The 25,378-nt window shown below is 43.6% G+C and overlaps 1 protein-coding gene across 1 annotated transcript in view; it reads right to left on the reverse strand.

Annotated features, from left to right (window-relative positions):
• Positions 1 to 1,287: 1,287 nt before the first annotated feature.
• The window catches only part of PREP (prolyl endopeptidase), a 247,088-nt gene continuing 222,997 nt past the window's right edge, over positions 1,288 to 25,378 (reverse strand). The window contains exons 13-15 of the mRNA XM_082252271.1: positions 23,470 to 23,601; positions 16,851 to 17,007; positions 1,288 to 1,844 (exon numbers count right to left, since the gene is read on the reverse strand). Coding sequence (XP_082108397.1) covers positions 1,553 to 1,844; positions 16,851 to 17,007; positions 23,470 to 23,601 — 581 coding nt within the window. The 3' untranslated portion in view covers positions 1,288 to 1,552. The remainder of the gene's footprint in view (positions 1,845 to 16,850; positions 17,008 to 23,469; positions 23,602 to 25,378) is intronic.

Here is a 25,378-nt window from a genome sequence, read left to right on the forward strand (position 1 = left end):
CTGACTACTACATGCACCTTTCTACTGCTACAGCCACTGGCCTCTGAGCCTGATCCCACACTGTGACAAGTTTATTCCCAGGATGACAGTCCTTCAATCTTCATGATACAGTTTGCCATCCTTCTAGCTGGACCTCAGCCTAGTCTTTTGCAATATGGGTCCTGTTCATCCTATTGGTTGACGAACAGTCAATACATTCAACATATTCAACAAAATGTTGGTCCCTGTTGAACATACATAATTGTTCCTATGGAGTGTTCTGTATACTCTGCACTCAGTTCAACCCACTGCTCTGTTAATAAAACAAACTTTAAAAATTTCAGTGGTAGGAATATTTTTAATGTAATTAAAACTGAACATAAATTGTGTTACATAGTAGTGTAACATTTAAATACTGTTACCTGTGATGATATTTGCATCTTTGGCAGTGTTCACTGCTCTGTTTATAAAAATAAATTACCCCAGAGTTACCATTTTCTTTTCTTTCTTGTCTGGTGCTCACTTTACTAGCTAACATTTATTTTAAACTGACACAACTTTACATACCCTGATTTCCTAAGCTAGAATGCACCTATCCCCCTTCCCCTCCACACTAGCACCATGTTTGTATCCTTGGTGGTGAAAGTCTCTTCAATATAGGTCATGCCTGCAGCACTTTTGCCTTGAATGAAGCTGTATATCTAGACTTGATAGTCCAACTCAGCCAGCATTAAAGAATATTAATTCGCCAAGCATGTAAACATTGATTGGGCCATGGCTCTGCTGGGAAGTTAAGTAGTAGGGGTGGGATGGTTAATGTAGTTTATCTTAGAAGGGCTAATAAAGATAATGAGCTTTATTTCAGAAAAACTTTAACGCATCCTTAAACTGGTGACATTTGCCACAAAGATACTGGTAACCTGGGAAAAGGTGGGCTGACAAAATACTGAGTTTCATGTACTTTTACAGAACTTGCCATTTAAAAGATCCAGATGTTGTGTCCAAATCCAACCCTCTATGAATGCAAGTAGGAAGCAGAAAACCACATACACAAGCAGATACAGTCAAGTATAATAGCCAATTTGTTAATCGTTGTAGCGGTAGCCTCTACCCCATACCTACCCAGTGAATAGATTAGGTCTGAAATAGTAAATTCTCCACAATAAAGCCAGACGTGGGAATAAATGAACATACTACATCATTTTTAAAAAATATACACCACATAATTTTATAGCATAATAAAACAAATACCAAAACATTAATAACAGAAGTAAATTATGAACAGTAAGCATTTGTATACCAAACATGTGAAGGTAATAATTTTATTTGATATGCACCATTATTGTTTAGGTATTTCAATTTCATATTTGTTGTGTGGACAAAATATGCTTACAAAGTTACAGTATTACCATGACTAAAACCACATGATTGACACTACCCCACATGATTCCAATATTTTAATTCACCTCAAGTAATAAGGATAAATGTAAAAAGATGTTCTAGGAAATCACATTAATGTTTCTCATGTGACATAAAAGCCCTTGTATAAAAATGGAAGCTTGCCCAGTTTCATTTATTCAATCCAACTAAGGTTCAGGCATTGTGCAATGAAGGCAAACATGTCAGAAACCTCCTCAATCACTTTAGTAGTGGGCTTTCCTGCCCCATGGCCAGCTTTGGTGTCTACATGGATGAAAAGGGGATTGTGCTGCTTTGGACTTTGGCCCACAACCTGTTGTAAAGTGGCTATGAATTTTAGAGAGTGTAAAGGGACAACTCTATCGTCATGGTCAGCTGTGAGAAGCAATGTGGATGGGTACTGTTTTCCATCATCAGGCACTTTGATATTATGAAGTGGTGAGTACCTACAATATAAGAAAAACATGGTTATAAGGAAATCAAACAGGAATATCATGCTAAAAGTTCTTATACAAAAACTTTTAAGGGTTTGCTAAAAAGAAAAATGATATAAATGCCTGCGCTGTGATTTCTTTCCTGCCGCTCCCTACGTCAATGCCGAACATAGCAACAATTGGTGGTACTGGACCAAAAAAATGACAATGCCAGATTCTGGACCATTTTTAGCCAGGAGGTTTTTTTTTTTTTTACTGCAGAGATCGGTGGCATGGTCAGCAGAAGAGGTGGGTATTTTACACTAGATTGCTAAAAGTATTGGGACAGCTGCCTTTACACGCACATGAACTTAATGGCATCCATTAAGGCTCGTACACACAAGAAAATTGGGGGAACATTTTCATCCAAAGAATTTTCGTACGATTTTCGTATAGTGTGTACAGAACTTTCTACAGGCGATTCAGAATTTTCTTACGAAAATTCTCGAAGGGACAAACTCAAAAATGTTTCTTGTACGGGAAAAAAGGAACGATTTTTGTTTAATGTGTACTGTTTTCATACAATTTTTGTACAAGAAAAATCAGAAAGACTGCGCATGATCAGAAACAAACAACAAAAAAAGCCTTTGTCGTACGAGAATTTTCGTTCATTGGTTCCGATTTGCTGTGAAACGAGAAAAATTGGATGATCGTTTGCCCAATTTTCTTATAGTGTGTACCCCACTTTAGTCTGTAGGGTTCAATATTGAGCTGGCCCACCCTTTGCAGCTACAACAGCTTCAACTATTCTGGGATGGCTGTCCACAAGGTTTAGGATTGTGTTCATGGAAATATTTAACCATTCTTCCAGAAGCCCATTTGTGAGGTCAGGCACTGATGTTGGAGAAAAGGCCTGGCTCGCAGTCTGCGTGCTAATTCCTCTTAAAGGTGTTCTATCGGGTTGAGGTCAGGACTCTGTGCAGGCCAGTCAAGTTCCTCTACCCGAACTCGCTCATCCGTGTCTTTATGGACCTTGCTTTAGCTGTGGCAGAGACATACATGGCAACTGCAGTAATAAACCTTAAGAAATCCTGTGCAGTAAAAGTAGTAATAGTATTTGTGAGGCATTACCAACAAGTTTCTTATTGATTGAACATATTACTGGAGTGCTTTTTGGGAAAACTTAATGTAAAAAAAAAAATCACAGTACTTTCATTTAAATTTGCATGTAAACGTAAAAAAAAAAGCCCCCACCATTCCTTTTAAAACAGATCTTTAATATGTGCTCTGTAAGTTAACATTTACATTTTACTAAGCTATGGAACCCAACCTATTCTGTGCATGTTGGGTCGACATACAGTTTAATTCAGAAAACAACTAAACAACTTGAAACCCTCTGGTTCTATATACATATATACAGTGCATCGGGAAAGTAATCATAGCTTTTTCCACATTTTGTTATGTTACAGCCTTATTCCAAAATAGAATTATTTTCAAAAATAAAATTCTAAAATTCTACAAACAATACCCCATTATGACAACATGAAATAAGTTTGTTTAAAATCTTTGCAAATGTATTAAAAGTAAAAATGGAAAAATGTACATAAAGTATTCACAGTCCTTGCTCAATAGTTTGTTGAAGCACCTTTGGCACCAATACTTTTTGAGTAGGATGCTACAAGCTTGGCACACCTATTTTTGGGCAGTTTCTCCCATTCTTCTTTGCAAGACCTCTCAAGCTCCATCAAGTTGGATGGGGAGCGTCTGTGCACAGCCATTTTTCAGAACTCTCCAGAGATGTTCAATTGGGTTCAAGGACATTCATAGAGTTGTCCCGTAGCCACTCCTTTGTTATCTTGGCTGTGTTCTTAGGGTCCTGTTGGAAGATGAACCTTTGCCCCAAGTCCAGAGCGCTCTGGAGCAGGTTTTCATTAAGGACGTCTCTGTACATTGCTGCATTCATCTTTCCCTTGATCCTGACTAGTCTCCCAGTTCCTGCTGCTGAAAAACATACCCACAGCATCATGCTGCCACCACCATGCGTAACTGTATGGATGGTATTTGCCAATTGATGAGCGGTGCCTGGTTTCCTTCAGACAGGACGCTTGCCATTCAGGCCAAAGAGTTCGATCTTTGTTTCATCAGACTAGAGTATTTTTTTTTCTCATGGTCTGAGTGTCCTTCAGGTGGCTTTTGGCAAACTCTAGGTGGGCTGTCATGTACCTTCTACTGAGGACTGGCTTCTGTCTGGCCACTCTACCATACAGGCCTGTATAGTGGACTGCTGCAGAGATGGTTGTTCTTCTGGAAAGTTCTCTCTCCACAGGGAAATGCTGGAGCTCTGTCAGGTTGACTATCGGGTTCTTGGTCACTTTCCTGACTAAAGCCCTTCTCCCCCAAATTGCTTAGTTTGGTCGGGCAGTCTGCTCTAGGAGTCCTGGTGGTTCCAAATGTCTTTCATTTATGGATGATGGAGGCCACTGTGCTCATTGGGACCTTCAATACTGCAGACATTTTTCTGTACCCTTCCCCAGATCTGTGCCTCGATAACAATTCTGTCTCCGAGGTCTACAGACAATTCCTTGGACTTCATGGCTTGGATTGTTCTCTGACATGCAATGTTAACTGTGTGACCTTATATAGACAGGTGCGTGCCTTTCCAAACCTTGTCCAATCAACTGAATTTACCAAAGGTGGGCTAAAATAAAGTTCTAGAAACACCTCAAGGATGATTAGTGGAAACAGGATGCACCTGAGCTTAGCTTTGAGTCTCATGGCAAAGGCTGTGAATACTTATGTACATGTGATTTTTTTTTGTTTTTTTTTATTTTTAACCACTTCACCTCTGGAAGTTTTATCCCCCCCCTCTTCCTGACCAGGCCATTTTTTGCGATACGGCACTGCGTTACTTTAACTGACAATTGCGTGATCGTGCAACACTGTACCCAAATAACCCCACTGTACCCAAATTCCCCACACATAGAGCTTTCTTTTGGTAGTATTTGATCACTTTTGAATTTTTTGAACAATGAACAACCAACAATGTTGAAAAAAAAGTCTTCATCAATTTAGGCCAATATGTATTCTGCTACTTATTTTTGGTAAAAAAATATCCCAATAAGCGTATATAATGCACAAAGGTTACAGCATCTACAAATTATGGGACAATTTCATAAAATTTTCTAGTAATGGTGGCGATCAGCGACTTATAGTGGGACTGCAATATTGCGATGGACAAACTGGGCACCGGACACTTTTGAGGAACCAGTGACACTAATACAGTGGTTAGTGCTAAAAATATGCACTGTCACTGTACTAACACCTGGCAGAGAAGGGGTTAACACCAAGGGCGATGAAAGGGTTAAATGTGTGCCTAGCTTAATGTTTCAGTGTAGTAGGGGAGGTCCTTTTACTACTGAAAGGCATGGATCAGTGTTTCTGCTTTACAAAAACACAGGATCAATGTCTTCTGTATTCAGAGAATGACAGTCTGCCTTGTTTACATACTGTCAGTGTAAGGAATGATCGGCGGGTCCCGGCGGAGATCAGGTCCGCGGGACTCCCTGATCAGCTTCCGCTGCATCATGGGGTGGTCGGGAAGTGGTTAATACTTTTACAAAGATTTCAAACAAACTTCTTTCACGTTGTCATTATGGGGTATTGATTGTAGAATTTTAAGGAAAATAATGAATGAAATCCATTTTGGAATACGGCTGTAACATAAAATGTAAAAAAAGTGAAGCGCTGTGAATACTTTCCAGATGCACTGTAAGCCATAGAGTAAGTAATATAAAGGTTCCCAGGACAGTCTGAGGATTGTGATAACCTGTTAATTGACAAGATAACTAAAATGACAATGAAGGGAAAGATTTGAATTATGGGTGACTAACATATTGGACATAACTGGGGTTTCCAGACTGCACTAACAAGCAGCAGCAGAGATATGCTGGAGGCATCGAAAGGGGGTTCTTTAAACCTGAGATCATATTATAAACCTGGTACTGACTAATGGCGTTCTGATGTCTGATGTTGAGGTTGGAGAAAATGTGGATTCTAGTAATTACCAATGTCTTTGGTATTAGAACAACAACTGAAAAAGCATATACAAAAGCAAGTTTAGGAGAAACAGAAATTTAGCTGAAATGGGTGAATATCTAAAATAATAATAATAATAATAGTTACAAGGCTGGAGTAAAATTGTAGCAGTCAGTAATCAGTGGGCACCAAAAAAACTTACCATCATGGAGGCAACTAGATTAGTAAAAGTAAATGGAGAAGAAAACCATAATGGCTTTCAAAAGAGGAAAGTAATATTAGCATACAGGAGAAACAAGGAAAGCTGAGTAGTTGATTTGGGGTCTTTTATACCCCAGATCTCTCCATAAAGAGTACCTGTCACTGGCTATTACTGTCACAAAGGATGTTTACATTCCTTTTGACAGCAAAAAAAGCGATAAAAAATATTTAAAGGGACAGTGTAAAAAAAAAATTAATTCAAAGTCCCTCCATGCTCGCGCGCAGGAGCAAACGCATATGTAAATGGTGTTCAAACCACACATGTGAGGTATCGCCATGATCATCAGAGCAAGAGCAATAATTCTAGCACCAGACCTCCTCTAAACAGGTAACGGTTACAATTTTGTAAAGCGTCGCCTATGGAGATTTTTAAGTAACGTAGTTTGTCACCATTCCACGAGTGTGCACAATTTTAAAGCATGACATGTTGGGTATCTATTTAATTGGCGTAACATTATCTTTCATATTGTATGAAAACATTTGGCTAATTTTACCGTTTTTTTTTTTTTTTAAATGTATTTCTTAAAAAAAACAAAAAAAACTGCATTTGAAAGACCGCTGCACAAATACCGTGTGACATAAAATATTGCAACGATTGCCATTTTTTTCTCCAAGGTCTCTGCTAATATATATATATATATATATATATATATATATATATATATATATATATATATAGACAAGTAATTTTCTGGCAAAAGAATTGGATTTTTGAGTTACCGTAAAATCCATTTCTCTGATGCTCATTGACAGACACAGCTCCTGATATTCATAACCATTGGGTAGGACACTAGGCAGAAAAGAATTCTGGCTACACCCATGGGCAGTCCCAGGGGGTAGTCTCCATCTCTCTGCTATAACCACTCAGTTTTGTTATAAGCAGTGTCAGGAAAATAATAACTCCACAGAGGGGTGGGTGCTGTGTCCGTCAATGAACATCAGAGAAATGGATTTTAAGGTAAGTCAAAAAACTGAATTTTTGTAAAATCTTACCTGTAAAATTCCTTTCTCTGAGTCCTCCGACAGTCGCCGCCTCTTCATATTCGTCACAATGGGGTATTAGACTTTGCTCCGAAGGAGTAGCTAGGCAACAGAATATGTTAACATTAAAGCTTTTAACATATCCCACCCTCAAGGGGTGGTCCCCTCAGTCAATACCCTCCTACTTCCTGCAACCATAGCTCAGTTTCAGTGGAATAGCAGTAGAGTATATAACAAAACCCCAAAAGAGGGGCGGGGGCGGCGACTGTCGGAGGACTCAGAGAAAGGAATTTTACAGGTAAGATTTTACAAAAATTCAGTTTTCTCTTACGTCCTCCGACAGTCGCCGCCTCTTCATATTCGTCACAATGGGGACGTCCCAAAGCAGTGCAAACATGAGGGGTGGGAAACGCATCCGCGCCGTAAGGCAACGCAGTCTCCGCATCAAAGAAAGGAACCTTACCAAAGGAAGGAAACCAGCTGGGCAATAGGAAAAAAACTTGCTCAACAGGAGCAACAACCCAGGAAAAACAAATAACCAGGGGATAAAGAAAAAACTTATCCCAACAGCCAGGGATCCCAACAGGTGACCCTAGGGAACAGCCGCACTAAGAACCTTGCGGCCAAAGGAAGCATCCGCCGATGCCTGAACATCTACCTTGTAGAATTTTGTGAAAGTGTATACGGTCGACCAGGTCGCCGCCTTACACACCTGGGCTACAGAAGCCCCATGACGACAGGCCCAAGACGTACTCAGAGATCTAGTAGAGTGCACCTTCACAGGCATAGGGGGAACTTTCCCCTGCAAGACATATGCCTGTTCAACGGTCTGCCTGATCCATTTGGCGATGGTAGAAGCCGACGCCGCCATGCCCTTCCGAGGACCCTCTGGAAGAACAAAGAATCCGTCTTTCGAAAAGACTCAGTCGATTTAAGGTAAACCTTAATCGCCCGAACAACATCCAAAGAATGTAGTCTCACCTCTTTCGGATGTTTAGGCTTTGCGCACAGCGAAGGCAAGACAATATCCTCATTGAGATGGAATTCCGAAACTCGCTTCGGAAGAAAGGAAGGATTAGGTCGCAAGACCACCTTATCCAAGTGAATAACCAGATATGGAGACTTGCAGGACAAAGCCGCCAGCTCCGACACTCTGCGAGCCGAAGTGATCGCAACCAAAAAGGCGACCTTTTTGGACAACATAGACAACGAGATCTCCCTGATCTGTTCAAAAGGAGCACGTTGTAACACAGATAGAATGAGATTCAAGTCCCAAGGAGGCAGAGGTTCCCTCCTAGGAGGAACCAGATGCTGCACACCCTGAACAAAAGTGCCAACCAAGGAGTTGGAAGCCACGGGACGTTGAAAAAGAACGGCCAGCGCAGACACCTGACCCTTAAATCGTAGCCAGCGCCAAACGCTGATCGACACCTGTTTGAAGGAAGGACAATACTCGAGAAACCGAGTATGTGCGGGGAGAAAACCCCCTGGACTCACACCAGGCAAAATAGGCCTTCCAAGTACGGTAGTAAACCTTCCCCGAGGAAGACTTCCTCGCGTTGATCAGAGTGTGAATGACCTCAGGGGAGAGACCCCTCTCCTTCAGGACCTCAATCTCAACAGCCAGGCCGTCAAAGCCAGCGACTGTAAAGCAGGATGGTATATCGGCCCTCGAGACAGGAGATCGTCTCGAAGAGGCAGACGCCACGGGGCGTCGACCGCCAGATTCACGAGGTCTGCGTACCAGGACCGGCGAGACCAATCCGGCGCCACAAGAATCACCGTGCTGCGTTCCGAGCGTAACCTGCGAAGGAACCTGGACAGCAACTGAATCGGTGGAAACGCATACATCAGCTTGTACTGATGCCACGGGGCCACTAACGCGTCCGACGCGTCTGCCCGAGGGTCGCGCGTCCTTGCCACGAACCTTCTCACCCTGTTGTTGAGACGAGACGCGAACAGGTCCACATCCGGAAGACCCCACTTCGCGCACAACATCTGGAAGACAGCCGGGTGGAGAGACCATTGCCCCTGATCCAGGGTCTGGCGACTCAGATAGTCCGCCTGCCAGTTCTCCACCCCTGGAATGTGAACCGCCGTTATCGCCGGGACATGAGTCTCGGCCCAAGACAGAATGTCGGCCACTTCTCGAGCCGCTCGGGCACTCCTGGTGCCCCCCTGGTGGTTGATGTAGGCCACCGCCGTGGCATTGTCCGTCTGCACCCGAACCGGACAGCCCTGCAGCCGGTCCATCCAATGATGAAGGCAGAGATTTATCGCACGCAATTCCAGAATGTTGATCGGAAGGGAGGACTCCCCCCTCCGACCAAGTTCCCTGGGCGGACAGAACGCCCAGAACACCACCCCAGCCCGACAGGCTGGCATCCGTGGCGATCACCGTCCACGAGATAGGACGAAAAGACTTGCCCCCCGACACCATCGGGGACTGGAGCCACCACAGAAGGTCCCTTCTGGTGCGATGGCCCAACGAGATTTGAAGATCCAGAGATTGAGGTCGCCCGTCCCACCTGGACAGGATCTCCGATTGGAGACCCCGCGTGTGAAACTGGGCGAAGGGAATCGCCTCGAAGGCCGAGACCATCAATCCCAGACATCTCATGCACGTCCGCAGAGACGAGCACGGAACGTCCCTGAGGGACCCGACTTCCTCCTGAAGAGTCCTGAGTTTGTCTTCCGGCAGGAAGACCTTTGCCTGAACCGAGTCCAGGATCATTCCCAGGTAGGGAAGACGCACCGACGGACTCAGCGTCGACTTTGGAAAATTTATCGTCCAACCAAACTCCTGCAGAGTTTGCATCGTGACAGACAGGTCCTTTTCCAGACCCTGGCCGGTCGCAGACCGCACCAGGATGTCGTCCAGATACCCCAGGACAGAGATGCCCTGGGCCCTCAGCAATGCCAGAACCGGTGCAAGCACCTTGGTGAAAACCCGTGGAGCCGAGGCGAGACCAAAAGGTAACGCCACAAACTGGTAATGATCCTCCGCAATGGCGAATCGAAGGTACCTCTGGTGACCCTCGAAAATCGGGATGTGAAGGTACGCATCCTTCAAATCGATGGAGGCCATGAATTCCCCCGGAACCAGGGCAGCCACCACCGACCGCAGGGATTCCGTGCGGAACTTGCGAACCCGCACAGAGCGGTTTAGAGCCTTCAAGTCCAGAATTGGACGAACCTTGCCCTCCTTCCTGGGCACGGTGAACAGATTGGAATAAAACCCCCGAAATCTGTCCCGATGAGGCACCGGAACCACCACTCCCTGAGCCCTCAGGTCTCGCACCGCCAGGTGCAGGTCCCGTAAACGCTCTGGAGACAGTTGAAGATTTGAGGGAAAAAATCTGCTCTCCGGCCGAGAGAGAAACTCGATCTTGTAACCAGATCGAACGATTTCCTGAACCCACCGGTCCCGCACGCGGGCCAACCAGGATTGAAGAAAACCGAGCAAGCGTCCCCCCACCCCAAAACTGGGTGAGGGCGCCCCTTCAGGCCGCACTGTTATGGGCAGCGGGTCCGGACTGACCGGATTTCTGTTTACCAGACCAGGGCTTCTTTTGAGAGCCCTGTCCCTTGAACGGTTTGCCCTTGTAGTGTGACCGAAAGGCACGAAAGGACCCCTGAGGAGGCCGAAAATTAGCATGTTTCTTCCCAGAAGCCCCCTTAGCCTTGGGGAAATGGGGCAAGAGAGTGCTCTTACCTCCGGTGATCCCCTTAATCAACGCATCCAAGGACTCCCCAAAAAGGCGAGACCCATCATAAGGCAGATTGGCTAAGGTCTTACGCGAAGATTGGTCCACCGACCAACACTTCAACCAAACCAGGCGGCGAGACAACACCGCCACGCTGTGTACACGTGCAGCCAACGGGACTAAGTCCAAGTCCGCATCACACAGATACATGACACCCTGGTGGATTTGATCCACCATATCCAGGGTCGCCGGTGAGGCCGAATCGGCTACTAGGACACGCCTAAGCATCTGCGTCCAACTTGCGACAGCCTGGGCCGCCATAAGAGAGGCAAACAGAGCTTTAAGCATCGAACCCGTAACAGAATAAGTATGACGGGCAAGAGACTCCAGTCTTATATCCCTGGCATCACGGAACACCGGGGAATCCTCTGCAGGAATCGCAGTGGATTTGTTCAAAACCGCAATTGCGTGATCCACCGGGGGTGGCACACACCACCGTTCATCAGTGGAAGGCGAAAAAGGATAACGCAGCTTGAACCTACTTGGCACAGCAAAAGGTTTGCATAAATTGCGCCATTGTTCCTTAACAGCGCGCTGAAAATCATCATTGCAGGGAAAAACTTGCGGCGTCCTGCGTTTTCTCTGCGTCCCATAAGCCGCCAAGGCAGCGGGGGGACACACTTCATCCTGCAAACGCAGCGTTTGTTTTATGGAAGCAATCAATTCATCCATGATTGCAAGCTCTTCAGGCGAGCCAGGGGGAGAATTATCAACCCCCTCAACCTCAGCCTCCACCTCGGACCCCACGAGATCCAGGGAGGAGCGGGACCCTGATAAGGAGACCCCCGCCACAACAGCCCCATCACCTTCACCCTCAGAATCAGAGGAAATAGAAACTCTGGGTCTTTTAGTAGATTGAGCAGCCACCAGCATCTGCACCTGAGCAGCAAGGCCAGCCACAATAGTGGCCAAATCCCTCCCCTGGGGGGGAAACAGCGTTCCCCTGGCTTTCCACCAAGGTGGCAGGAAATTTGCCCTCCTGAGAATCCATTGCCCCAATATGATATGCCGGAGAATAAAGGGTTAACTTCCCTTTAACAAGCGCGGCGAGCGCAGCCCACCGCACCACACACAAGCACAATGAGACCCCCACAGGGAACAATAAACTGAACACAGGCAATGGATATAGCAAGAACAGAAGGATAAAACCTGAGGAGACCCTTGCCGCTGCTGCTGCCTCGATCGGTGTACCCAGGAGAAGAGGAAGTGATGAAACCAGGGCGCTCTATTAAAGCCTATGGGAGGCTACAAGAAAATGGGCGCCTGCATGGAGAACATGCGGCCGGAGCGAGTGCAGGCAAAATGGCGCCGTTTGTCGCCGAAACCGCCGCTCCCACAGTACAGTTATGCATATAACACCATCCATATAAAAAAACATGGCAGATCGCCGCAGCGATCGCTGTATCGTGCCCCAACATGCCACAAAACATGCCCCACAGCACACAGCTTCTCACACTGAACAAGGCTGACACAGACAGTGTCACACAGCTCCCCCCCCCCCCCTTGCAGCCCGCAGCATGCAGCAGAGTGATAGGGAGACAAACAGTGAGAACAGAGGCAGGTTACACAGTCCCAGACTGACACCCCCCCGACAGACAGGTCCCCACATAGATACACTTACCTCTCAATGGTGTGGGGGACCCGCACAGGCGAACAAGCCGCTGCACATGAGGCAGGGAGAGTCGCATACAAGACGCACAAAATTGGGGTTAAGAAACCGCACAGCGTCCAGTGAGGTAGCCACCTCACCAATCATCCCTGCACCGAACAGGGATGGGTCGTTCACTGTGCCAGGAGCGTTACCTGGCTGAACGCTCGATGGCAGGCTGGGAAGCCACTGATCCACGACCTGCGACCAGGGGGAACAGCCCGAGACCCAGCCCGCATGATCCTCTTCGTCAGAAGAACTAACTAATGCTGACAAAAAGAACAGCTAGGTAAAGAGAGAGAAAAAACTCAAACAAAAAATCAAAAAAGAAGAAAGAGGCTGGGGCACAAAGCCCCAGCACAGAGAGAACCAGCTACTCCTGACAAGCTAGACATTGAAACTGAGCTATGGTTGCAGGAAGTAGGAGGGTATTGACTGAGGGGACCACCCCTTGAGGGTGGGATATGTTAAAAGCTTTAATGTTAACATATTCTGTTGCCTAGCTACTCCTTCGGAGCAAAGTCTAATACCCCATTGTGACGAATATGAAGAGGCGGCGACTGTCGGAGGACGTAAGAGAAATCCCATTTTCTCTTTCGTTCATTGACGGACACAGCTCCTGGTATTCATAACCATTGGGACGTCCCGAAGCAGTGTTAAACATGAGGGGTGGGAACAAAAAAAAAAAAAAAGGCTAAACATTAGCAAACCAGGCAACAGGAGCTCAACCAAACAACTGGAGCCCACCTGAAAAAAACAACACTCAAAGAGGATCAGGTCCTCTTAAATAGCAACCTGCAAAACCTTGCGGCCAAAAGAAGCATGCGCAGATGCCAACACATCCACTTTATAAAACTTTGTAAGCGTGTGCACCGACGACCAGGTGGCCGACTTGCAAACCTCTGTCACTGGCGCCGGATGACGGAAAGCCCAGGAAGCACTAGGAGCCCTAGTAGAGTGCGCCTTGACAGGGAAAGGAGGAACCTGACATCTGATGAAATAGGTCTGAACCCCTGTCCGTCTGATGCATCTGGAAATGGTCGCAGAGGAACCAGACAACCCTTTTTGAGGTCCATCCGTGAGCACAAAGAGAGAGTCTGACTTCCTGAAAGAGTCTGTAGCTGCCAGGTACACCCTAATTGTCCGGACCACATCCGAGGCATGCAAGGCAATTTCCTTCGGTTGTTTAGGCCTGGGACACAGGGAAGGCAACACAATGTCTTCATTCAAATGAAAATCAGAGACAACCTTAGGCAGGAACAACGGAAAGAGGCAAAGAACGACCTTATCCCTGTGAATCAGCAGGTAAGGTTGACAGGATAACACTGCCAGGTCCGACACCCTGCTTGCAGATGATAGCCACTAAAAAGGGCACTTTCTGGGACAGCGTAAGCAAGGGAATCTCCCAAATATTTTCAAAGAGAGGCTTCTGTAGAACTGAAAGCACCAAATTAAGATCCCAGGGCAGCAACAGAGTCCGCACTGGAGGAACCAAATGTCGGACACCCTAAAAAAATGGTACGGCAATCAGGAAGTAAAATGATTCAGGAGTCAGCACCAGAGGATGAGGAGGGGCTCCTACCACTAAAATCGCTGCTCACAGGACTCCACTGTCATGCCTGCCGCTGTTTCCAATGGCAAACCACAAGAAAATGGCCGCCGGACCACACAAACATGGCCGCGGTGTATAGAAACACACAGGCTACAACTAAACAGCATCCCCGCGCAGCACTACGAGGCTTACAGGGACCCAGGAGGGAGACCAGGCCTCAAGGACAAATCCAGGCAGGATGGGAGCCCCTGGCAGGAGCCCCCACCAGGTACAACCCACCCCGCACAGTCAATCATCCGGTCGCTGGCAGCGCACCCCCCTGGCCCCCATCGTCAGTTAGCACCCTGCCCCCATCCCAGGAAAGTGGCCAGACCACTCAAACATCCCCAGCGTGGAGGGGGGCAAGAAGATGGACTTGGCAAGAGGGGGGGTGCCTACAGGAAGAAAGGGAACCTGGGGGGTCCGACTGTCCTAAGGAGGGGCCCACGTTCACCCAAAACCCTCCAGGGGGAGAGGGAGGATAGCTACTCACCACACCAGGAACCAGGCGGGCGGACAGAACCCCTCTCCATCGAAATAGGGGGGCTGTCGGCCAGGAGGAACGCTATGACACGAGCAAAGACCCGGTCATATGTGACCTCGCGAGGCGTTTAACTCGCAGACCAGCCCCTGTCCAGTGGGGCTATGTCGTGGCCCAGTCCGACAGTTGATTGTAGATCTCACAGGAAAAAATCCAGGAGGAAAAAATGTTCTATCTGAAAAAGGTTGCTAGGACCAAAGAGCCTAGCAAGGAAATAGGTCCTTACTCCTGACTAGGCAGAAAAAAAACTGAATGGATCTAGCAGAGAGAGGGAGTATACCCCCTGGGACTGCCCATGAGCGTAGCCTTAATTCTTTTCTGCCTAGTGTCCTACTCCTGTATGGGGCAGTATAACCCAATGGTTTTGAATATCCGGAGCTGTGTCTGTAATGAACGAAAGAGAAATACTGATTTTAACTTGTAAGAAAAAGGCTTAGGCATTAAGAGATTAAGAAAGGAGACAACATTTTTTATTAGGTATATATCAGTGATGGAAGGAAAAAATACTATGCAATCACAAAAATAAAAACAGAGAACAATACTTATGTTAAGGGAGAGCCGAATGAAGCAAACCATTTGCTCAGTCTTCTCAGAATTACATGACACAAATAAATACAAGTTGGAGGATCATATTGGTTTCTAGAAGTGAAGGTTCATCTTTAGGGTTTCTAGAAGCAAAGGTGGCCTCATAGTAGTCATTCCAGAGCTCTAAGAGAAGTTCAAGGTATAGTTGTGGGACAGTTAACTGATTTTTTTTTTTTCAATCTCTTTCAAATGGGAAAAGTTACTTATGGCAAACAGTTAATATTCTACCTATCCACAAAAGGATGGTGAAGAAAAAATAGGCAACTACAGGTAAGTAAGCTTACTATCTTCAGTAACATTAAGGGAATCACTCCTAAAAACAAGCATCAACTCAAGCTGCGTTCAAGAGACAGGATTTATTGACATACACACACACACACACACAAAAAGATCTACCCACTTTAGCCACTGCCACAGGTATTCTGGTGCAGCTAAAAAAGCCTCCAAGTATGGCTCCTCAGTGCAGTGACAAATAAAATCTAAACTTTGTTAGCATACTATCAAAAACAATTATACTAAACCAAACTGAAAACGAAAATTATTAGCAACTATGAAGCCAGCCTCAGTACTACTGTGAAACAGAATAAACGTATTCCTGCACAAAAGATTTTCCATTGTAGGCTGCAAAAAGCAACTATTTTCAAAGTGCCCATTCAACTCAGTTTAGCCAAATTACCATCAGGGATACTAAAATGAAGACAGCAACATTACAAATGCACAGACCATCAAAACATCACTTTCCTTCCTGCATAGTAGCATTCTTTCCTGCTGTATCAGTGCTATTGTATACCATTAAATCAAATCAATAAGTGCTTACAGTATACAATTTCAAACTCCCTCCATCCAGCCATACACATTATCATTTCATTTCTTACCATACACTGAGTTCGGCATACATCACTATCAGATTACCATTTCCTATAATAATTGCTACTTGTTCTGCTAAAATAATTAAATGACAAACAGAAATGTGTACTTTTGAAAACAAAGCTACAAGCCAAAACTAATCAACTGACAAAGCAGAAATAAATAGTGGTATGCATTTTTTTTTATTTTATGGAAAAAGGGTAACAATTTTCTTTCACAGAAATATATAGTGTTGTGGTTTTTAATTTTGGTCTTGTGTGGAATTAATGTCAGGGAACATTATACCAGGAGGACAGTTTTTGTCTTAGGCTCCATTTTTTTCATTACTGTGTCTTAAACACACATATTTATATTGGCATATATTGGAGTGTACATGAAGCAGATAACCCTGGGACTGCTCCCATCTCAAGCAAACAAATGTGATCAGATGAAAAAGTACATTCTATGCGATTAGTTGGTCAGGGGGTGCGGTTGCAGTCCACCCACTAACAGAATATTGCTTCTTTACTGAACTGGAATAGGCAAAATCTACTGACAGCCTACTCAAGTCTATGGTACGTGAAGTCTTCCACAGCCCAACGGTTGAGAATTCCACTCTCATCCCAGTGTGTTTATGGGACAAAACTGCAAGGAAATCTCTCCAGTGGGGAGACAGAAAGCATTACAATCTGACAAAGGCTGTAACCTTTGCTGGAAAATATTTAAGCTGAAGTTCTACATTAACAAAGTAAAGAGATAATTATAGAAAGAAGAGAAAACTTACTTGTATAGCCACTCAAACTGTTCCTTCTTGTCTGAGCAGCCAAAGTCCGTAGTCCAAGCATGACCAATAGTAAACTTGTGGAACTTCAGCATGTCCATAACACCAACTTGAGCAATTGCACATCCAAAAAGGTCAGGACGTTGATTTGCACAGGCAGCTTCAAAGTAACATTGACACATATATATTTTAGATGCTGAATAGGCTTAGGAATAATGCAGTGAATTAACAATAGTTTTACAGCAGCAGAACAATCAAATAGTCCATAAGGGCTCAAATACACTGGCATTTGCTTGCATCATAAATACTTTCATCCAATCGGGTATGTAAAAGAATCTCAAAACATGTCTGAAGAAAATAAAAATAAGGTCACAGGCATCTCAAAAGCATCTAATAAACAAGCATGTTCCTTTTGCTAATTGACATAAGCTCTTCTTCATTAGCTATGTTTAATCCTCCAAATTTGTTCCTGGGATATCTTGGGATCATTTCCTTCTAAATTATAAAAGTTCCCAAAACACCTAGAGCAAACCTGTCAAGATATAACCTTTATTAATTGCTATCACAGTAGGAGTTAACTAATTTTGCCTCTGATTTGATTACATGAATTAAACTGTGTAGGAGCCACCATATTAATTTATGTCACTATCAGCAGGCAGGTTTTTGTTCTCATTTAGCTGCAGATTATAGTAAAATAATATAAATTATTTATTTTTTGTTGACGCATGTGCTCTGCACATTGGTGTCAGATTTTTTTTTTACCCGTTTCAGGGAAGGGAGTAAAAATCCTTTACGAGTGACGATGATCTATCCATTTAGGTAACGATCCTCTAAGGCTGCCTCTGTCCACAAAACCTCATAATGTTTTTTTTTTGGCAAATATTTATATATATATATATATATATATATATATATATATATATATATATATGTATATATATACAGCCCAAAAGTTTGGACACACCTTCTCATTCAAAGAGTTTTCTTAATTTTCATGACTATGAAAATTGTAGATTCACGCTGAAGGCATCAAAACTATGAATTAATACATGTGGAATTATATACATAACAAAAAAGTGTGAAACAACTGAAAATATGTCATATTCTAGGTTCTTCAAAGTAGACACCTTTTGCTTTGATTACTGCTTTGCACACTCTTGGAATTCTCTTGATGAGCTTTAAGAAGTAGTCACCTGAAATGGTCTTCCAACAGTCTTGAAGGAGTTCCCAGAGATGCTTAGCACTTGTTGGCCCTTTTGCCTTCACTCTGCGGTCCAGCTCACCCCAAACCATCTCGATTGGGTTCAGGTCCGGTGACTGTGGAGGCCAGGTAATCTGGCGCAGCACCCCATCACTCTCCTTCTTGGTCAAATAGCCCTTACACAGCCTGGAGGTGTGTTTGGGGTCATTGTTCTGTTGAAAAATAAATGTTGGTCCAACTGAACGCAAACCGGATTGAATAGCATGCCGCTGCAAGATGCTGTGGTAGCCATGCTGGTTCAGTATGCCTTCAATTTTGAATAAATCCCCAACAGTGTCACCAGCAAAGCACCCCCACACCATCATACCTCCTCCTCCATGCTTCACGGTGGGAACCAGGCATGTAGATTCCATCCGTTCACCTTTTCTGCGTCGCACAAAGACACGGTGGTTGGAACCAAAGATCTCAAATTTGGACTCATCAGACCAAAGCACAGATTTCCACTGGTCTAATGTCCATTCCTTGTGTTCTTTAGCCCAAACAAGTCTCTTCTGCTTGTTGCCTTTCTTTAGCAGTGGTTTCCTAGCAGATATTCTACCATGAAAGCCTGATTCACACAGTCTCCTCTTAACAGTTGTTCTAGAGATGTGTCTGCTGCTAGAACTCCGTGTGCCATTGACCTGGTATCTAATCTGAGCTGCTGTTAACCTGCGATTTCTGAGGCTGGTGACTCGGATGAACTTATCCTCCGCAGCAGAGGTGGCTCTTGGTCTTCCTTTCCTGGGGCGGGCCGCATATGAGCCAGTTTCTTTGTAGCGCTTGATGGTTTTTGTGACTGCACTTGGGGACACTTTCAAAGTTTTCCCAATTTTTCGGACTGACTGACCTTCATTTCTTAAAGTAATGATGGCCACTCGTTTTCCTGTACTTAGCTGCTTTTTTCTTGCCATAATACAAATTCTAACAGTCTATTCAGTAGGACTATCAGCTGTGTATCCACCTGACTTCTGCACAACAACTCTGATGGTCCCAACCCCATTTATAAGGCAAGAAATCACACTTATTAAACCTGACAGGGCACACCTGTGAAGTGAAAACCATTTCAGGTGACTACCTCTTGAAGTGTGACTCTACAATTTTCATAGTCATGAAAATAAAGAAAACTCTTTGAATGAGAAGGTGTGTCCAAACTTTTTGTCTGTACTGTGTGTATATATATATATATATGTGTGCACAGGGCTCAGCATAAATGAGTACTCCCTAACAGATTTGTCAGAAAACCTTTACATTCCTTTTAGAATCAACGTTTTCTATGGGAAACTATACTACAAAATACTCCCCCAAATGCGGGCCGTTGATTGCAATCAAAATTTGTTAATTTGCACACACAAAAAAATATTTTTCCTAACAAATCTAATCAAGACCATGTTGCAAAAATGAATAAACCACAATGAAAGTCTTAGGAGCAAAGCTAAATTTTAGACAAAATCCTATTAAACACTAACTCAACTACAGGTTTATTAAACAGGTGTCCAGCAGACAGTTGATTATAAAAGGGTGTTACTTAACAAAGAAAACCCCTTCCTATTTCATGCTGTCAGCAAGGGAATAACATGAAGAGAAATATCACAAGTCCTGAGAAAGAAATTAATTTCTTTACACAAGAAGATCAGCAAAGCTTTACTTATCGGTCAGTATACTGTAGAAAAAGTGATACAAAAAGTTGACAAAGATAGAACTGCAACCATCTCACAGATACATCCAGGCCATCCACATAAGTAAACACCTCGACAAAAACGTCTTCTGATAAAAAGGGTTGAAGAAAATTGCCATGCAAGTTCACTGCAGTTAGCTAAATTAGTAGAAAGCCAAACTGGGGTGATTTGTTTCCCGTGACATAATATGGCTTGGACTCGGACATATGTTTGGCAGTCTTGCTTTGGTAATGCAGGACACTGCTAGATCTACAGTGGGGGCAGACCTCTTATTTAAGAGTCCTTTTCACACAGACACAAGGCTAATATGCACTTGGTGTAGCAAACAACAATTGCTTCCATGAAACAAGGCCTCAGGTACTCATGAAACGCAAAGAGCTGGTAGCAGGTAGGGGTTGGATGGCCAGAGGTGACCACAGTCACTGTAGGCATGCAGCAAGTACAGAGATTAGAGTTCCATGTAGCTATTCGCAATGCAGGAGCAGCAGGGAGATGTTTCCTAGACCTGCATCTCAGAACAAAAGAATAGAGTGCACAAGCACGCCATTCTAACCAGCGGGTGACATCAGGTCTTAATCTCTCAGCATTCACCCGATCCACAGTAGGAACCAGCAGAAAGTTGAACTTTCCAAGGTGTTCAACAATCCAAGTAAAAGAGGTAGATCCTTGTGGTCAGCCCAATTAGAATGATCATGTACTGAGTCTTCAAAGATAGGGTGAGCACTGAAGCAATGCCAGGAGCTCTGACCTGGAAAGTGCTCCACAACTAACTTGTTACACCAGTGAAGTCTAGAAAGCACTTTTTTGCAGAAACCAGTGCTGAAGGTCACTTCCAGGCTAGTCCTGCAATGTCTAGTCTAGTAGGTTGGACGCGGCACTCCAAAAGCCAGGCTCACAACGGGTGTGCACAAGAGATGGAAAGTCTTAATTGAAGAAAAAGGTTTTGAAAATTGAAAAAATAATGTTCGTAAAATTTGGTTAGCCTTTTCCGAGCTAAAGAAAAGATGTTCATCGTAGATGGTGAACCCTGGCAACCCAGATGTTTTTGGAACTACATTTCCCATGATGCTCATGCACTCTTCAGTGTAGTTGAGCATCATGGGAAATGTAGTTCCAAAACATCTGGGGTGTCAAGGTTCGCCATCACTGTCCTAGAGGGACACCAGCAAAAAACTGAGGCATGCTGTTAGTAGGAGAAAATATCCTGGGCTGGCCTAGAGCTCTTTTGTTTGTCAATGTTAAATCCTCCTGTATAGGGCAGTATAACCCAAACCTGAATGAATTTCTCTGTCTCTTAATGGATGTGCAAGAAAATACTTCCATTGGACTTTCTGGTGGAAATTAAAGTACTGGAAATGTACAATGTGCATTAATTCTCAGACCACATTTATAAAAATGAGGAAACTTGCAATTCAAAGCCTTGTTCTTAGAGAGAACAATGGAAATGAAATCTGTGGGGAACACAAGGATCCTTATAATAAAGAAAAGGGAACGTGTACAGTGAATGTCAAGGCAGGAAATGTGTAGGTCAGCTGCTCGGGTAGCAAGTAATTCTGTCATGCAGAAAATATAGGTCTTTTCCCTACAGAATTGAAGGGAAAATATAGCCACTGCATTATCAGACCACTTTCTAATTTAGTGTCCTATAAAGGATTAGTAAAACACAGATAATCTCTAAAACCGAGAAGTACAATTTCCTCAATGTATTTACTTTTGCATATGAGGAGGATGTAGCAAAGTGTTTACTTTGGAAAAGGTAAAATAAAACATCAGGTTAAGGACCTTGCTGAACAGTTTGAAATGATCATATTAAAACTGAATTTTATTTAATGCAGTTGTGTGTTCTTAATGTATGTAATATAAATAACAATCTGTCTTGATCTCACCCTGCATAGCAGCACTCAGACTGGGAGAGGAACAATACTAAGAACCATTAAGGTTCTGCTGCACATAAATGCTGACATTAGGAGGGAGCTTAGTTTGATGAATTGATGACTTAGTGTGTTGCTTCATTGTTCCATCAGCTTCATTATTTTATCAGTAAGTTACATGCAGAAGTGAAATCTGTAAATCTTAAAGTTTTTTTTTTTTAAAAATAACAAACAGTTCTTTTTTACGTGCCTGCTCTTTGCAATATATCCTTCTCTTCTCCCGTCCCCTGCCACTGCTCCTGGCTCCTCCTCTTCTCAGTGTGCCACCATAGGATGCAACATCCTGTTGTGGCACACCCAAGGGCTTAATCCTGAGCCACACTGCCTGTGTCTATAGATAGAGATAGAACAGTTTAGCCATGCCCCCCGCTCCCTAGTCACAGAATTTGATTGACAGTAGCAGGAGCCAATTTGCCATGTAAGGAGGGAGAGAGAGATGCTCCTGGGCACAGCACTGGATCGGGATTGGGCTCAGGTAGGTATGGGGGGGGGGGGGGGACCTGCAGCACAGAACGGTTTTTACCTTAATACAGAGAATGCATTATAGGTAAAAAATCCTAAAGCTTTTAGAACTCCTTTAACAGAGAAAGGCTTGTCAACCTTCTGACTAAGGTCTCTTGCAGAGTCATATAGGACATAAAAAGTAGCTGAAAATAATTTTGAATCATTTGGCGCATACGACAGTTCATGCATGTGTATTTCACTAAATTTATACTTTTATGAGATATTGCATTATAAAGTACTTATATAGTGCAATAAACTAAACATACAGAATAATACAAGTGGAGAGAGCCATACTAAAACCCAGTGGAAAGTCACAATGTATAACCTCTGACATTTTATACTTCCCCAAGGTCCACTTTAGCTTTACTTAGTCAATCCTGACCACATTTTCTTACCACATAAAAAGTTTTAACTGGATTACATGTTTATATAGCTAAAAAAAAAAAAAATCAGCTTAATTTAAAGCAGAGGAAAGTTTCCAACATTTAGCGTCTTTTGGTAGAAGATTTTTTTTTTGATTCTCTGCTGGCAAAACCCTCTTACTAACCTGTGAGCAATTTTTTCAAATATATACAGAGACAGTGGAGAATGCACAGTACAGTGTACAGTCCCAGCATTTGTAAAATGCTGGGAATATAGCCAGGTGCCAAGATAATCTAATTCCAGTGTACACGTAAGGATTACATCCTGAGTGCCGCCCAATAGACAAAACAAGAAGAGGGCGGGACTTGAAGCAGAAGAATATAACATGGCTCTGGCGGGGACAGAATGAATGCTCCCTCCACCTTTTACTTCCTCGTTAAGGGAGAACCTGTACTCCATTTTAAAATCAACGTCCTACTTCACCAGACATTACACAATGCCTAATATTAATTTTATCAACCAAAAGAGCCTCTTCTGTGATCCTTTCCGACTTAGTTTCACTTGTTACTGGATTCTAAATGTCCCTGACTTCATGGCTAAGCTTTGCCAATGGCTATTTCCTGTCCAATGCAACTGCCTTAGTGAATAGTTAAGTGCACTTTCATTGAACAGGGGGAATGGAAGTTGACAGGTTTTGTTAGAAATCAGTTGCCAGTAACAAAAAAAAAAAGAGAGGGGTAAAAAACTTCAAAATAAATGTCAAATTAGGGTGTATGCTGACATTTTCCACTGCTTTCAGTAAAAGGCGAAATGTCACTAGCTAAAAAAATGCTCAGCTCTTCCCTACTCATAAAACATTTTACTGTAAAGCACATGTATAGATAAACCATTTATGTATATAGACTTACCCACTAGAAGGCCACCGTTGGATCCTCCATTAATGGTAATTTTCTGAGGAGAGGAATATCCTTTCTTAATCAGATATTCAGCTGCACATTGGAAGTCATCAAAACAGTTTTGCTTCTTACCCAAACAGCCAGCTTAGAAATATATATAAAAAAAAATTGCATATATGTTAACCAAAATTGAATCTTTAAAGAGCAACCTGATATAACAAGCACAAAACTTCAGTAACTTTATGATGTTATCCAGGAAACTATGCTAAACTGAAAAAACACCCAATTGGTCTTATAACTAGATAAAAATTCTTATAGGGTTCAAAAGAAGGACATCGTTTTTTATATTCCAATATTAATATAGAATAGTTAGAGCTTGGCATCACTGAAGTGATAATTACAGTGCTGGTGTTGGTTTTCAAATGGGCAGAGTTGGTGAAAGTCTACAAAGTGAAATTACACAATAAGGATTATGTGTTTTCACAACATTGGTTAACTGATGACCAGGAAAAATATATCTGCATGGCATAGTGCACTCCAGTAATGCAAAAATAAAAAAGTCCTGGAAAAGTATAGTGTGTGTGTGTGTGTGTGTGTGTAGAGAGATACAAAATCTGTGAGTTTATTGTAAGTTTACATTTAAAGAGAAACTCTCGGCAGAAGTTAAAAAGGCTCGTTAAATCCCCCAGGGGACCCAGTACATCTAGCGCTTGTTAATATCTGCGTTGTGGTTTGTTTATAAAATGCAATGTGTATTACTGTCAGTGCTGGCTGTAGCTCCAACCAATGCAGAAGCCCAAATGATGGCTATTCCACAGGAAGCAATGAAGCTACCCCACCTATCTCAATTGTGAATCCCTCCTTTCCCTGCAGACTGAGCCCACGCTTTCTAGCATCCCCATCTCCATTATGCAGCCATACCTCATCTGCTACTGGTAAAAGACTGAGCCCATGTCCCACAGGCCCCGCTCCATCCTGCAGCTGTGCTTCCCCTGTGCCCCCTGCTACTGTTAAAAGTATAAGTCTGCAACCACCCATAGCTGCCAGATAGTCCGGAGGAAATCACTACAGCAGTAGCTGGCAGTTTCTGTTGCGTGAATGGTTGGGGCAGCACTGTCATCCACAAAAACACAAGCCAACAAAAGCATATACCAGCAGCTACTACACTAATCTCACTCAGACAAATGTAGTAGCTGCCAGCATATGCTATTGTCAGCTTAGGTTTTTTTGTGAAAGACAGCATTGCTCCCCAGCCATTGTAATTCACACAACAAACTGCCAGTTACTAATGTTGTAATCTCATCGGAGATAGTTGGTGGCTGTCTTAACAGTAACAAAGGGAGCAGAGAAGGCATGGCTACAGAATGGAGAGTGGGCTGTAGGGCATTGTGGACTTAAACTGACCATAGATGGATCGAAATTTGGCTGGTTCAGGAACCGGCCAAATTTTGATTGATGCCGGATCGCCCCTGTTCAACAGAATTTGATTGTGAGGTCAACTTTTACGGAACAGGAATGTTGGAAAATGTTTCTTGATCAGTAGCTGCAGCCACTGATCAGTGTATTCTGACAGCATTCCCGCTGTCAGAATACAATATCCCACCTGGGGACTGGCTGATCAGAAACAAACGAGTCATTTATGGCAAGATATAATCTACTATCTGTACAGAGAAGAGGAGGCATGGGCTGCACAACATGGAGCCTGCAGACGTTCAGTCTGCTGCATTCATAGCAGGTGGGGGCTGTACAAGCTGTGTGCCTGTCCTCTGCACAGTTTGTCCAGCACTTCCAGAGAGTGGTGGGAGGGGCTAACTATACAAAAGCGATGAAAGAAGAAATTTGGTAACAATATGGCATAGAAAATATAAGACAAATTTCAGTAGCGCAAGGGTGGTGACAACCACTTCACCACCACAAAAAA

Source organism: Pelophylax lessonae, assembly GCF_965119305.1.
Source record: "Pelophylax lessonae genome assembly, chromosome: 3".
Lineage (NCBI taxonomy): Eukaryota > Metazoa > Chordata > Amphibia > Anura > Ranidae > Pelophylax > Pelophylax lessonae.